Source organism: Phalacrocorax aristotelis, chromosome 17 (assembly GCF_949628215.1).
Source record: "Phalacrocorax aristotelis chromosome 17, bGulAri2.1, whole genome shotgun sequence".
NCBI classification, from domain to species: Eukaryota; Metazoa; Chordata; class Aves; order Suliformes; family Phalacrocoracidae; genus Phalacrocorax; species Phalacrocorax aristotelis.
In genome coordinates this window covers 3086035-3100545 of record NC_134292.1, presented here as the reverse complement: position 1 = coordinate 3100545, position 14511 = coordinate 3086035, and the positions used below count along the sequence as shown (strand labels likewise).

Genomic DNA, 14511 nt, shown 5'->3' with positions numbered 1-14511 from the left:
CCAAAGGGAGGGAGGACAAGAGCAAAAACCTTCACGCACCTTAAAGCCATCATCCCCTTGCTGGCCCAGGTCACCCATGGTGCCCTGTTCACCCTAGGAGAGAGTCAGGAGAGCTTTGGTGGTAAATAGGAGGGTAGAAACTTCTGTGGGACGCTTGCCTGGGTGGGGGGCTCTGCCCTGGGGGGTGGGCATAGAGAACCCTGCTCTAGTTATTCCATCAGCGGTATTTCATCAGGTAGGCAATGGAGGTTTTGCTTGCTGTCTGATCCTGGCAGGAGATACCTGCATGGGGACATTTCCCCAGGGCAAACGTCTCCTGGCCTCCAGCAAGTGGCTGGAAATAGGAAATTCCCAGTTACATCTGGCTGCAAAATTTCTGGAAAAAAGCCCTTTTGATTTGCTAGAATTACTGTACTGGTAGTGCTGGGGAAGGAGGAGGCGTGATGGAGTGTCTGCCTCCCCTGCTCAGCTGCAAAAGTGAAACTGAAAGTATTTTATCCCAGACAAAAAGAACATTCAAGAAAACCTCGGCAGTTCCCAGGAAACACTTCAAAAAAAATAAAGAAAATTCCTTGTGTGCTGAAATCTGGTGGATCAGGGGAAGAAACCCCAGCAGAGCAGCTGCCTGCAGCCTCCCCTCCATCTGCTCTCCCAGGCTCTGGCCTTGCTAAACACTCTGGACTTTAGCTTCTGCCATTACTCATTTAGCTTGCAATAAATTTAAAGCTTTATTTATTACCAGGGTTTAATTTTCCTGAAGGATGTGAGCAACTACCCGCCGCCAGGGACTGCTTGTCACTCTTATTTACAGCCTTGCGGCTGACGGATTGCACTGTGAGGACGTGCTTGGCTTCTCAGGCCAAGGTTGGATCCATCAGCTTATCAGTAACAGCACAGAGGAGGTATATGCCTGTGCTGCGTCAGCAACAATGCTGAGAGCAGGGGATTAAAAGACCGTACATGCTGCTGTTTGCAGCTCCAGGAGGATGGAGAGGCTGGAAAAGGACCTGGTTTTGGAGGAAGTCTAAAGGTCCCATCTCCCAGCACCTGGGGATAGAGTGGTCAACCCCAGCGAAGGATGCTGCAGTGATCAGGGTTCAAGAAAAGCGGAATAAGTTATTGCATCCAGCAAATTAAATGCCAGCCTGTGCCTGGAATTCCCGCTGTGCCCAGGGCTCAAGTGCCCAGTGCATGTCACCTACCTTGTGCCCTTTCGGTCCAGGGTCTCCTTTCATGCCCCTTAGCCCTGGGATGCCCTAAGGGAGAACGAGTGCAGCACCATATCACCTTGAGGCTGAGCAGCTCCCGTCAGCTCCCTGGCAAGGAGGGACCTTGCCACAGCCTAGGCTGCCACAAGGATTCTGAGAATTTCAGGCAGTTTTAGAAACTTTGAGCAATTTCTCATCAAATCTTTGATTTTTGCTTTTGGGAAGATCCCTCACAGCAAACACTGTTAAAAATGTGGCTCAGAACATCCCAGCTTTGTTTTATGAAGTTTCCAAGGCTGGGATTTTTATTTTAAATAGAGAAAAAACAGTTTCCAGTAATTAAAAAAAAAAAATTGCAATTTTTTTAAGCCATGCTGGCTGCCGCAGTGCAGCCGGTCCCTCCAGCCATGGCAATTCTCTGGGAACATGGGGACAGTCCTCTTCTGCAAACGCTCAGCACTGCCAGGCATCAGTCACTTAACTAGAAGGGAAGAATTTGGCCTCTGTAACAACATATTGGAAAATATGTGATTTGCCTGACTGCACACGCACTGCTGGGGTGCTAATTTGGGAGAAGGCAAGATGAGATGGATGAACGATGGATGGATGAAACACCTAGAAACTGCACTTGTTTTAAATGGGTCTCTGCTTCGGTTGTCTGCAGAGCTGGGTTGCACAGTGCCAAATAGGGAGCCAAATGCGGGGGCCAAATAGGGAGTACCAGCACCCTGAAACCTCCATGCTAATACTCACATAGGGTCCTTGGGGGCCCTGGGGTCCTTCTGGCCCCTCGTCACCTGGGCAGCCCTGAAATGCAAAAGCGAGAGACCCTGGGCGGTGGGCACAGCTGTGTGAGAGCAAGGCAGGAGCGATGCCCCAGTGCCTCTTGCAGGGAAAGCAGCCCACGGGGGCTGGGGATGTGGGAGACCCCTGCTCCTTGGGCTGGGGACATAGAACCCTCCAGCTACGTAATGCCCCTATATTGGCGTCTCCTTTCTATGCCACAAGCTCGGGCAGGTGGGAGCACCCCCCCCCGCCTTGGGAGTGCCCCTGAGCTGCCAGGGTGCTAAAGCAGCCCTCACCCCGGCAGGGCAAAGCTGACCTACCTTTGGTCCCCGGGGGCCTCTTGGTGGCCGGTGGCCCACCTTGCCTTGCTTGCCCTGGGAACAACAGATTAAAGACTCACAAGCAATTCAAGCCTGTTAAAGGCACTAAGCTGGCCGCCTTGCACCCCCCTCGCTGCCCACCCAGGGATGCTGAGCCCCCACTCTCCGCAAGACCTCTGCAGGCTCTGAGCATCAGCCCCATGCATCCTGCCACCCTCCGTAGGGACAACGGTGCCATTTACCCGTCTGCCAGTTTCTCCGGCGACCCCTTCTTCCCCTTCACTCCCCACATCGCCCTGGAGGAAGAAGAGAAGGGAGACTGAGTCACCAGCAGCCACATCCCAGACTGGGACTGGGGAAAAGGTGCTGCTGCCTGCGTGGAGATGGGGACACAACTTATCAGGTGCTGTGGGGCCCTGGAGTCGGGCACCAAGGCTGGAGCTCGCCAGTGAAAGGGAGGTCCCCTGTCCCTGCTCAAGGGCACCTGACCCAGGATGGGGGCAGCCCTGTGGGGCTGGGGGGGCTGAGCTGGGGAGACCTGCCAGCCCCTCACCCAAAAAACAGCCCAGGCAGCCCAAGAGCATCTAATGGCTCTGTTTGCCAGGCACCAATGTGCAGTCACCTTTACAGTGGGGAGAAGCAGGCCCCCGCGGGGCAATTCCCCCTGCTTTCTCTCCATGGACCACACTGGGGTTGACCAGCTCAGGCTCGGCCACCCCGTGCCCAGTGGCTGGTCCCCCTTGGGTGCCACACGCAGAGGAGGATTTCGTAGGTACCTTTTCTCCTTTGCGACCTTTCCGCCCTTTAGGACCGGCTTGTCCTGGAGGCCCCTAAAATCCCAAAGGAGAAGAAAACCCCTCCATAAGGATGCTGTGCCAGGGATGTCCCCTCCCAGCCTCCCTCCCTGCTCTCGTCACAGCATGCACAGGAGAATGCTCTAAGCTGAAGTCAGCATTTGAGGTCTTTGCCCCTCTCCAGACCATTCTGGGGAGAACAAGGCTGTGGGGGTGTTTCAGTGGGAGCAGGAGATGCTGCCCATGTGGGACCTTGCTGCAGCTGGGAGATCCCAGCATCCCACTGCCTGTGCCAGGGAGAACCAGTATGGCTCCATCCCACTCCTCACCGTTTGCCCCAGTTTTCCCGGCTGGCCCGGCTCCCCTTTCGCACCTGCCAGGCCCTAGGAAGGAAAACAAAAGTCAACCCAATTCTGAAAAATACACTCCAGGGTTATTCACCTAAATCCCAGGCAGGCTGTCAGAAGGGCACAGACCTGGGCTGTGAGAAAAGCCAGAGGTGGAGAAGGGGCAGCAGAGGAGCCCACTCACCTTGGTGCCACTCAGCCCCATGGCTCCAGCTTTGCCTGGCGGCCCAAGACGACCCTGAGTTTATTTGGGGACAAAACACAAGGCTGGCATCAGATCTGGATTATTTGGGGGAAGGCAGGAGGGCAAGTACAAAGCCAGCTGCCTTGCCCTGGGGTCTGGACTGGGGTTGTTCCCCCCAGGGACCTCCAGTGCGGAGCTGTGCTGGGGATTTGCCCGTCCCTGCGGCAGGAGGAGGAGTTACCTGCCGGCCTGGCTCTCCCTTGGCACCCACTGCTCCTCTGGATCCTTTCTGGCCGGTGTAGCCCCATAGCCCAGGGGCACCTGCTGGCCCCCGGGCACCCGCTGCGCCCTGCAGTGCACACAGATGGGGCACCGGTTACACCCCAGCCCAACCCCATCTGGAGCAGGGTCCGAGCAGCCGCCCTTCTACTACTTCAACCACACGGAGCGAGCGCTCTCGCTGTCTGCTTTGCAAATCCGCCCAGAGTTTATCCCGCACCCTGACCTCTCCTGGCAAAAGCAATCCCCTGAGTGAAGGACATGTCTTGCCTGGGCAGAGCAGCACTGCAACATGGGAAAACTGGGATGCAAATGGGATTTATCCCGCAGCCAAGTGCAGGGCATCAGTAACATATCTGTGGCTCTGTGCATGCCAGGACCACGACCATAAAACGCATCTCAGAGTAGCACAAGTGCTCCTGAGGACAGGACACCTGCAGGTTCAAAAGCAGAGGAGGGGGAACCAAATGCCCTGGAGGTGCCCCAGGCAGACTCTGGCAGCCAAGCGTTAATTGCACAACAGCCGCAGCACTTCTGCACTGTTTTTAATAGCTCTATTAAAATGCCTTTACAGAGCTTTGGCTCTAGGGAAACCAAGGAAACAATGACTCAGTTACGAAGCCATTGGCAGGGCAGGACCCGGGAGACACAGCCCAGCACTCGGGCTGGCAGAGCTCGCTTTGTGGCCACCCACTGGGTGACACACAGCCCCAGCCCCTGGTGCTGTGTCACAAGTTGCCACCAAATCTCTTTCCCAGGGAAGTTTTGCAGGGGCAGAGACAGTACTCACCACTGGACCGGGCTTGCCTCCATCTCCCTTGACTCCATCATCTCCGGTGAGTCCCTGTGGTCATGTTTGGGATTTAAAATACGCCCATCACCATCATGTGCTTCGTGCTCAGGCCCTTTGCAGGTATTTTAAGCATCCTCTCCCTCGTACCACGTTCCTCTGGCCAAGGCACATGCCCAGGCAGCACCCGGGCACCAGGTGGGAGTGAACATGAGTCAACAGCAGGAATGGGTCTTCCACAAGGCATCCCCTGGTTCCAGACTGAAATGGTCTGATTTTTGGGGTAGGGGCATGCAAGTACCTTTTGGGAGTCAGTGCCAAGATGTGAGGCATTAAAAACCCCTCCTCACTGCTGAGCCCCCTCACCTGGGCAGTTAAGGGGCAATAAATCTTTTGGCTTTGGTTTGTATTGGAAATGGTGAAGCACTACGGAAGCCTTTGGCAGCTCCCAGCTCTACAAAATCCCTGGCATCAGTACCTCTAATCCTGCAGCACCAGCAGGTCCATCCATGCCTCGTGGCCCTGGATCTCCCTGGGGAAGAAGGGGAAACATTTCTGTCCCTGGAAAACCCCTTCCTTGCCTTGTTGACTTTGTATCTCAAGCAACAAGGCAGAGAGTGTCCCATGCAGGTCCCAGATCATCAGCCTGCCCAAGTCTGACCCAGCTCCTCCACCAAAGCCAGCCCCACCACGTCCCCTGTCAGCCAGAGGCAGAAAGCAGAGCTTGGCAAGAGGCCAGAGAAGGGCATTTCATCCAGAGCTGAAGGGTTGGAGCCATCACCCCACCATACCTTCACTCCCTCGGGACCGTCAAGCCCAGGAGGACCTCGGAGGCCTGTCCCACCCTGTTCAGGGCACAAGCAAAGGAGCCCTAATGATTCAACCCTGCCCAGTGCTCCCAGTCACACACATGTTCCCCTGCCAGGTCCATGACCACCCAAAACAGGAGGAGGGACATGATCTGACTTACAAACCGTCCTCTGGCTCCAGCAGATCCCGCAGCCCCCGTGACACCGACCTGGCCCTGGGACACAGAGGGAGATGTGCTCAGCAGGGTCCCAGCCTGGCCAAGGCGCAGGGGGCTGGAGTTCGGCCAGAGGCAGCATTAACCCAGACTGCCCGGCAAGTCCAAACTGTCCTTTTGTGCCAATAAGACTGAATTTTGGAGTCATGAGACACAAAACTCCCTTATTATGGGGATTTGCCAATTCCTAGTATTTTCTGTGGCTCTTGGAGCCAAAGGTTCCCTGCCAGGGGTGAGCCCCCCTCCTCAGCACCCAGCACCCTAACCGCCAGCCTGCGGGGACACTGGGAGTCCAATGGGCTGAGGCAGCCCCCTTCTGTACTTGCCAGCCAACCTTCTTGGCCCTTCTCTCCTTTATGGCCTTTTTCTCCAATTTCCCCTGTAGCAGCTCCTGGGCCAGGCACTCCAGGAAGGCCCCTCGGGCCAGCATCACCCTGCTCAGGGATGGAGACAGAGGTGTCACCGGAGAAAGGAAAAAGGGATAGCAATTAAATGAGCTTCTGCACGGAGATGATGTGTTTCACCCTCTCACTGGGTGCCATAGTCAGGAGTTCACCCTAGGGTGCCCAGGAGAGGTGCTGATGCCAGGTCTCAGCCCCGGATCTCCAATGGTCCTCGGCCATGGGGGACACCCCTGGCCTGCTCCTGTGCCCACCATGCCAAACTGAACACTGGAGGCTGAGCAGGCTACGGGTGTCCCTGAGGTGCTGCAAGAAGGGACAGAGTTAGAGGCGCTCCTCACCTTCTGTCCCTGCGATCCTGGCTCACCCAAGTCTCCAGTATAACCAGTGTCACCCTGCCCAGAGGGAAAACATTGGCATCAGATGCAGTGGCTGCTCCCCAGACCCATCCCACTCAGGGTTAAAAGCCGAGCTCTGACTTCCATGGGCTTCTCCACCCTCCTCTGGCTGGGATTTTGGTGCTGGGTAAGAGATGGAGCTGCAGCCTTGCCTGTGCCAGGAGGTCACCCCCAGCCATGATCCACGCTAGCCCAAAAGTGAGTGAGAACAAACCATGGAGCACAGCCAAGCAACAGCTCCCCCAGCTAGGGCACCCCAAAGCATCATCCCCCTCCTCCCACGGGGCACCTCAGCTGGTCCGTGGGGAAGCCATAGCGCGGGCGGTTGTTCAGAGCCAGGGCAGTGGGTGGCACACCTTTCCCATCCCCATCCCCCTCCGCAGGCAGAGGACGCCGGTGGGCAGCAGTGACCACCGAGGTGCCAGCCACCACGCATACCTCCTTTCCTTGCTCCCCAGGCCTCCCCGGCGGTCCCTCTGGCCCATCGTCCCCTGGCTCCCCGGGCCCCCCTCTGATGCCTGGAGCTCCACAGGTTCCTGCCTCTCCCTGGACAGGACAAAGATGACCAGGGTTATTCTTGGATGACTTTTCCAGCTGACCCTGGCTCTGCTCTCCGTCATTTCTCACCATAGAGCAGCGCCAGTTTTTCTGGTACCAGGCACCAAAGCTTTGAGGGTATCTGGCCCTACCACACCCAGCAACAGAAATCCCCAGGCACGAGGATGACAGAGGGGGGGATTTCAAAAAGCCCCATGTGGATTTAGGAGTCTGCCTGCCCCTGCAGCAACAGGGCCAGGCGAGCCCAGCACTGCCAGTGCTATTGCCCCCAGCGGGAACCAACCTGCGTGCCTTTGAGCCCCGGCTGACCCTCTGCTCCCGGTGGTCCTGGTGGTCCCTGGGAAGGAAACACACAGCCCAGCCCTAGTACAGCTCGTTTACACCACATCACTCAAAGCCTTCGGCTCAGCTACCTTGGACACAGCTTTAACCTTCTGGATTAGTTAAGGATCAACAACCACCTCCCTTCCCATCCCCGGAGAAGGCACGCAGGAGGAGGCAGGCTGGAGCAGCCCCAGCCGAGGGAAGAACAGGGTTCCCCAGCGGACGCACCTGCTCGCCATCCAGCCCGCTGACGCCGGCTTCCCCAGGATCTCCCACGTCACCCTGCCAGAGGACACACAGACATTAGGACAGGCAGCCGTGGTGGTCCTCCACACAGGTCCTCTGCACAGCCCGCTGCCCTGGCTCCTGCAGGAGGGCTTGCAAGGCTCTTCTCCCACCTTGCATCAGACATGTAAATCCCCATCCCACTGGGCAAAGCCAGTGGCCAAACCGGGAGGCGTGCTTGCACCTGCAGTCCAGGGGAGGAAAGCCCTGCTTTGGGCAAGCAGTGTGACCCCATGGCTCTCCCTGCCTGGGCAGGTAAAGACTCGTCTTCTCTGTCCTTACCTTCTCTCCTCTTATACCCGGAGACCCTTCAGGTCCGTTTGGACCTTCCCGTCCCTGAAAACAAACAGTCCATATCAGGTGCAAGGCAATGCATTACCTCAGGAGGTCTTCTCAGCTCCCAGGTGTGGGTGGCAGGGGCTGGGTGGCCCCAGCACACCACGTCCCCATGGGCAGAGAAACCACTCGTGGCTTCTCAAGCTCCTTGCTCCAGCTTCCATTTTCCTTCTCTTCCTGCAGGTGCCTTTGGGACCTCTCTTAAAAGTGTTGCACCAGCAAAATTGCTGCACCAGGTCCTACCAGTAGAGGGCAAATGGCTGAGGCAGGAGGTTGTGCTGTGCATCAACTGAAGGAGCCGCATCTGCACTCACCAGGTACCCAGGTGGGCCAGCAGTGCCAGTCGCTCCAGGAGCCCCCATTTCTCCTGCCGAGCCAGGCTTCCCAGGGTCACCGTCCAGCCCCCGCATGCCGGGAACACCCTGCAAGGCCAAAGGCTGCTTAGGCACTCCAAAATGCAGCATGGGGCACAGCTCCAGGTAGGGCAACGCTGGCAGGAACTCTGTGCCAGAATTGGTTGGGCCACCACAGGGTCTGCAAGGTACCACCCCTGCCTGGTGGGTCCCAGTGCCTCATCACTGTGGGTACAGAAGGACACTGCTGTCCCCATACCCAGCTTGCCACCTCCCGGCTGCCCATGCAGGGCTTGGGTCATTCTCTGCCCCACGACCAACCCGGGGACAAAGCTGCCTCCAGAGTGGGCACCTATCTTTCATCCCATCGGACATCACCCAACTTCAGCATCTCTGCAAGCTACAGCTCTCCCACTTACAGGCAGCCCTGGAAGCCCTCGAGGACCCGGGTCTCCCACTCTGCCCTGAAACAAAAAGGATGCTCAGCAGTGTGGTCATGGCAAGGAGGCACAGGGGACCCCGAGCAGGGTGAGGCTTCACTCAGAAAATCCCCATGTGCCCGGGCCACCTCAGTGGTGTCTGTGCAGCATCAGGAAAAAACCCAGCCAGCAACAGGTGGGATCAGGGTCCTGCCTGCTCCCACAAAGGGGTCTGGGATCCATGCTAAGGATCCCAGATCCATAGGTAGCACACGGTATATATTGCAGAGTATTGCACTTCCGCAGGGGACCGCAGCAGAGGGAGCAGAGCAAGCCAGGCACGGGGAGCACAGCGCGTCCCACCTGGGAGCCGGGAGCACCTCGTGGACCGGGGGGACCTGGCAGAGCCTGGGGGAGGAGAGTGCCATCAGAGCTCTGAGCTATGCCCCTGACTGCTCCCCTCTCCCCACTTCAGCCCCTTAATGCTGGTGGCAAAGGTTTCCCATTTTCCCATACCCAGCCCAGCAAAGGTGACTTGCTCAGTGCTTCTCCAGGGGGGCTGGAGCTGCCCAGGGTGGCAGCAAACAGCACTCACCTTGGGACCAGCTTTTCCTGGAAATCCCGGTGGGCCTTGGGCTCCCATTTCTCCCTGTTAGGAGGCAGGAAATATTTCCCCTGTATGGTTTTAATGCAGTAACCTCTTAAGGGAAAAAAAAAAACCCAACCAAGCCAACCCAAAACAACAGCCACCCAGCTTCCTGGCATCTTATAACAAGCCACAGGAGTTTGGGCAGACGAAATACTGGACAATCACTAGTCTGCTCCAGCTGTCCCCGTCCTGCCACCCCTGCAACCTCCCTGGCATGGCTGATGGAGACTGTCGTGGACATCACCCAAACCCACCCATTGTGTTCAACAGCCCAACCCAAAATGTTTCTGAAGCCTGGACTCCCACCTCAGTGCATCCCCTCACTGCTGTGCTGGATTTCCCAGCCCTACCTTGTCACCCCTGCGTCCTGGCCTCCCGCGGTCGCCGGCAGATCCCGGGTAGCCCTGGAGAGAGCATGGCATTACGAGGGAGCTGGGGCCACCCGGAATTTCCAGGGTTTGGGGAGAAGGTGGCTGCTGAGGCTGAGCTCTTGCCCAGGGAAATGCAGGACCCTGGGGCACAGCAGGAGCCCTGGCAGGAGGGTGAGTGCCTGGATGGAGGCAGTACTGCTCCAGCAAGCCTCCCCCCAGCCCAGCCGCTGCCTGCGGGCAGGCAGGCAGCACCGTACCCCTCTCCGCAGGCAGGTCTATCACTTACATAGGTGCCGACAGGTCCTTGCGGCCCCTCCAAGCCAGGTTTCCCAGGCAGCCCCTGCAAGACAAGTTGAGGGCATTAACGAACCTCTGCTCCTGGGATGCGGGCAGGCGTCTTCCCATCCTTGGTGTCCGCATCTGAACCCACGGGTTACCCCTAGGTGTTCCCATGGCAGCCAAGAGCCTCTCAGGGCTGTTCACCACCATCGCTGCTCCGACCAGCCCCCCTCAGCATGCTCATGGTACCCCAAGCCCCAGCTCTCACCTTTGGGCCCAGGGGACCTGGGTCTCCGTCAGGTCCAGGTTTTCCCACAGAGCCCTTCAGAAATATTTGGGAAGGAGGTGTCAGTCAAAAGGCTGAGTTGAGACAAGCCCCACTGAGCCACCACTGCTGCCTCTGTGGTCATGGACTGGCATCACCTGGTCCAAACCAGATGGCTGGGGACAAGTTCTGCCACTGTGACCCATCCTGGTGGTTCCTGTACACCAGCTGGCTGGATCTCCAGCAGGGTTGTCACTGGGGAAGGTGATGATAGTTGTTCTCAGGGTCACGACCAAGCCCAGCTGAGAGCAGGCTCTCAGGGAGGAGCTCTTCCAGCTGCAGGAGGTGCTCTGTGTCTCCATCCCAGTGGGCAAGGACATGGGACTATCTTCCCTGAACCTGTACCACCTGTTTCCACCTGGGCTGGAGCGAATGCTTCAATCCCCTGCCAGGGCCCAGGACCACACTGCTATTCAGCCACCCAGGTGTGAAGGGTTTCCATGGGCTGCCGCCCCCCACAGAGACCCTGCTATCCTTGGGGAAGCTACAAAGTCCCTTGGACAGGCTGATTCCCTGGAGAAATTATTCTGCTCTTCCCCAGCCCCAGCTATTTCTGCCACTGAGGCTTTTTTCTTTTAACAAGAAATGAAGATCAGGTCCTACAGAAGCCCTGATCCCCTGCTGGTTCCCAAAGTGGGAAGGTCCCATATCCCCCACCAGTGGCACCAGTCCTGCTGACTTCCTACCTAAGAAAATGCAAAGTTCATGCAGAAGGAATATTTTTTTCTCCTTACTATTGATCCAGGAGGTCCTGTGTGTCCACGCCCCCCCTGCAAGCCGGCAAAACCCTGGAGGAAAAGGCAGAAGATGAGCGATGGAGGGAAGGTAGAAGTAGGAGGGATGGAGAGTCTCTCCCCTGGCAGCGCGTGGTCCAAGACCGACCCAACGCAGAGTGCAGCGCCCGGTGCCAGGCACAGGTGAATGGCTCAGCCTGTCTAAGACAGCGCTGGTGCTTCCCACTTCAAACCAGCTCTGTGGTTTCTCGTTGTTGAGGCACAGTGGTTTTGTGTATACATGCACACAACGCCCACATGTGCATCTATAGAGCACTGCGCTATGCTAACAGCAAACTCAGAGGTGCCCCTCTGATGCAGAGCTGAACATTTTTTTCATATTTTGTTTTGAGGAAAGCGCCAGATCTTGTTATCTTTTGCATTTCAGAGCAAAGATAAACAAATCAGTAATCCCGCAGAAGGGAAAACTTGCTGCCAGCCCAGGTCTTGCTGCTGGACCTGTTTTGGGTAGAAACCATTTTGCAATAGCACTGCCCAGTTCCCTCTCCTTCACCCTTCCATGTGATTCTGAGCAGGTCTCTGCCTGCAGCTGCACCCAGAGGAGTGCCCTCAGTCTCCTCTCACTCCCTCAGGGCCACCCACCAGCTGCACCCCCTCCCATGGACATGCTTTTGGGGCACATCCCCAAGGGGAGAGAGCTGAGCAGAGGGGAAGAAGAATTGAAATCAGACAGCCATGCAGCTCTACTTACTGGTGGTCCCCTCCGGCCTGGGATGCCCACGGTCCCTGGGGGACCCTGCAGGACAAGGCAGGTGATGATGAGGATGGGGAGGCAGAGGCAGCATCTCCCATTCCCACCATGCCAACCCAGAGCCAGGTGATGCACATCGTGGCGAGGTCCAACATGGTGTCAGGGTCTTGACCAGCATGGCCATGGAGATGGTGGGGTTGGGAAGTCCCCCCCCGTCGGGCTCAGGTTCTCCTTTCGATACAACCCACCACCCCAGCCCTCACCCGCAGTCAAGTACAGAGTGTAGGATGGGAACCTGTGTACCAGGCTTTCCTTCTGCGCCTTCTGCTCCCGGGATGCCCCGCGAGCCCTGGAAGGAAAGTCTTGTCTTAGAAAAGCAGAGTCTGGTGGCAGGGTGCCCCCATCAAGGGCTCATCCAGCCCCAGAGCCTCTCTCCAGTATTAAAAGGTGGCAAATCAGCAGTGGCATGGTCCCCAGGGTGCTCATCTGGTCTGTATTGAGTCATGGGTTCGTTACTGCGCATCTCATCCCTGCACAGCTCCTGCAGCTCCTCCCTGCTCCATCCCACCTTTGGATGCAGTCACTGGGAAATAACATGAGTGTGGGAGGAAACCCGTTCCCACTGTGAACACCTCAACCATGTTTTTTCCCCTCTTGCCCCAGCTATTTATTCCCATCTCCTTCATCAAACACGACTCTGAGTAAGAGAGGGTTTTTTTAAAAAAGTTGTTATTTCCTGAATTTTCTATGCTCAGGGTTAAGAGGGAATTTGTGGTGTCGGGCAGGTGGTTTGTTAAAACACTTCATGCAATGTGCAAAAGCCTGAGCTGCTCATGCCCAACTTATCCTATGCAAATTCCCAAGCAGAACCCAACCCTCCGATCCAGCCACATCCTGGGATGCTGCTCCCCGAGAGCTGGCTTCCCCATCCAAGCGCTGACGTCACCACGTGCCAGCACAGGGATGTGGGTCATCTGCTACTTACGGGCAGCCCAGGGACTCCGACCAGCCCACGCTGACCCACGCGGCCCTGGAAAACAGGAAGTGTCAAGTAAAGCATCCTTCTGTCAGCAATAAAGCTGCAGATTTGGAGGCAAAAGCTGGTGCCCAAAGATGCCATGGCCCAGCCCCAGCACATCCCAAGCCACCCAGCGAGGGGTCTCCAGGGTTGTTTCAATCTCCCACAGCCAAACATGCTCCAAGATTCAGCTACAAGTACCAGCACCCCATTAGTTACCCGGGCTCCCCGTGGTCCTGGGGTTCCCTTGGGGCCATCAGGTCCTCGGCCTCCCTAAAATTCACACAAAGGGAAACACAGTCATTTTAGACCACCCTGCAGGTACCCCCAGCCCCGCCGCCCCAGTGAGCACCGAGGGGACTCCTCCAGCCACCGTCGCATCAGCAGGTCGGCACGTGGCTGTAGCGGGTGTGGGGATGCCATGGATGGGGTGGGGGCCAGGGACCCTCCCCCGGGGGAGCATCGCAGTGCTGTCCCCTGGGTGCTGGCACCCAGCTGGAGGTCACGGACAGGGTGGGCTGCATCCTTGCGCATCTGTGCGAGGACAAGGGCAGCCCATGGGGAACTGGGGCAAATGCAGAAGCTGACCTTGGGTCCCTCGCTGCTGTTCAGCCCTGCTGGGCCGCTCTGGCCTTCTTCCCCCTGCCAGGAGAGAGGAGAGGAGTCAGCCAGGGCAAAGGCAGCCTCTGATCCTCTGTCTGCTTGCCCAGCCGCGGCAGCCACTGTCCCCCTGCCTTGTGTAGGGGAGAAACACAGGGAGCACGGCCAGAGGTAACATTAATTAAACGGCAATATGACCTGGGGCACCAGCTGAGCTTTGGGCTAGGGCTGGGGGTCATCCCCCATCCCTCAGGTTTATAACACTGGCCGGAGAAGAAAAAAAAAGCTCAGTGGGTTCAGTGTTGGCCCAAAGCAGCGCAGCTGAGTATTTCCATTTCCTGCTGATCAAATTAAAGGCGATTCAAAGGACTGATGTGCCAAGGCTCCTGCCTGCTCAGTTACAGCCCCAGCAGGACAATCACAGCCTGGAGCCCAGCTCCAGACCGATGCCACGTGATGGCAGTGCTGCTTGGCTGAGTGGAAAAGGCACCGACTGGCAGCAAGATGAGTCGCGCTGCGTCTCCATCTCTTGGGGAGGTGGGAGGATTCATTTTTCATCCTTAGGAGTGAATGTGAGAGCAGATCCAGACAGGCATCCCAAAAGCCCTCTGAGGGAGAGGGCATCACACACAGGGGGATGCTGCAGATCAGGAAGGTGGGTGGGAAAATATAATCCTCCCTTTTCCTGAGAAGCTGGAAACCACTAGAGAAAAGCCTGGCTTCAATGCCCGGGTAGAAATAATGATCTGCAGCTGGGTTTGTCCATCCTGGCAGCTCACTCTGAGCAGACACTGCAGGAAAAAGCACTCTAAAAATTGTGCCTTGTTTCTGTGGCTCCTTGAGCACTTCTGTGCTCAGCTCTTGGGAGCTGGTGAGGGTCAGGACCAGGCAGTCTAGCTGGTGAGAAGTGGGGCAGCCGGCTGGGCAACAGCAGCCGGAGCTGCCCGCACAGGCTCCAGGAGGCAGACAGCCTGGCAG

The 14511-nt window shown here is 57.2% G+C and overlaps 1 protein-coding gene across 2 annotated transcripts in view; it reads right to left on the bottom strand.

The window, feature by feature from the left end:
* The window catches only part of LOC142065548 (uncharacterized), a 98338-nt gene that overhangs the window by 3417 nt on the left and 80410 nt on the right, over window positions 1-14511 (bottom strand). The window contains exons 28-59 of one of the 2 annotated variants that reach the window (XM_075111767.1): window positions 13522-13575; window positions 13153-13206; window positions 12901-12945; window positions 12211-12264; window positions 11916-11960; window positions 11165-11218; window positions 10374-10427; window positions 10113-10166; window positions 9806-9859; window positions 9402-9455; window positions 9170-9214; window positions 8807-8851; window positions 8349-8456; window positions 7981-8034; window positions 7642-7695; window positions 7373-7426; window positions 6970-7077; window positions 6475-6528; window positions 6059-6166; window positions 5679-5732; window positions 5500-5553; window positions 5187-5240; window positions 4709-4762; window positions 3881-3988; window positions 3640-3693; window positions 3438-3491; window positions 3091-3144; window positions 2557-2610; window positions 2315-2368; window positions 1962-2015; window positions 1203-1256; window positions 40-93 (exon numbers count right to left, since the gene is read on the bottom strand). In XM_075111767.1, the coding sequence (XP_074967868.1) occupies window positions 40-93; window positions 1203-1256; window positions 1962-2015; window positions 2315-2368; window positions 2557-2610; window positions 3091-3144; window positions 3438-3491; window positions 3640-3693; window positions 3881-3988; window positions 4709-4762; window positions 5187-5240; window positions 5500-5553; window positions 5679-5732; window positions 6059-6166; window positions 6475-6528; window positions 6970-7077; window positions 7373-7426; window positions 7642-7695; window positions 7981-8034; window positions 8349-8456; window positions 8807-8851; window positions 9170-9214; window positions 9402-9455; window positions 9806-9859; window positions 10113-10166; window positions 10374-10427; window positions 11165-11218; window positions 11916-11960; window positions 12211-12264; window positions 12901-12945; window positions 13153-13206; window positions 13522-13575 (1908 nt within the window). The remainder of the gene's footprint in view (window positions 1-39; window positions 94-1202; window positions 1257-1961; window positions 2016-2314; window positions 2369-2556; window positions 2611-3090; window positions 3145-3437; window positions 3492-3639; window positions 3694-3880; window positions 3989-4708; window positions 4763-5186; window positions 5241-5499; window positions 5554-5678; window positions 5733-6058; window positions 6167-6474; window positions 6529-6969; window positions 7078-7372; window positions 7427-7641; window positions 7696-7980; window positions 8035-8348; window positions 8457-8806; window positions 8852-9169; window positions 9215-9401; window positions 9456-9805; window positions 9860-10112; window positions 10167-10373; window positions 10428-11164; window positions 11219-11915; window positions 11961-12210; window positions 12265-12900; window positions 12946-13152; window positions 13207-13521; window positions 13576-14511) is intronic. The other variant, XM_075111768.1, reaches the window with a different exon arrangement.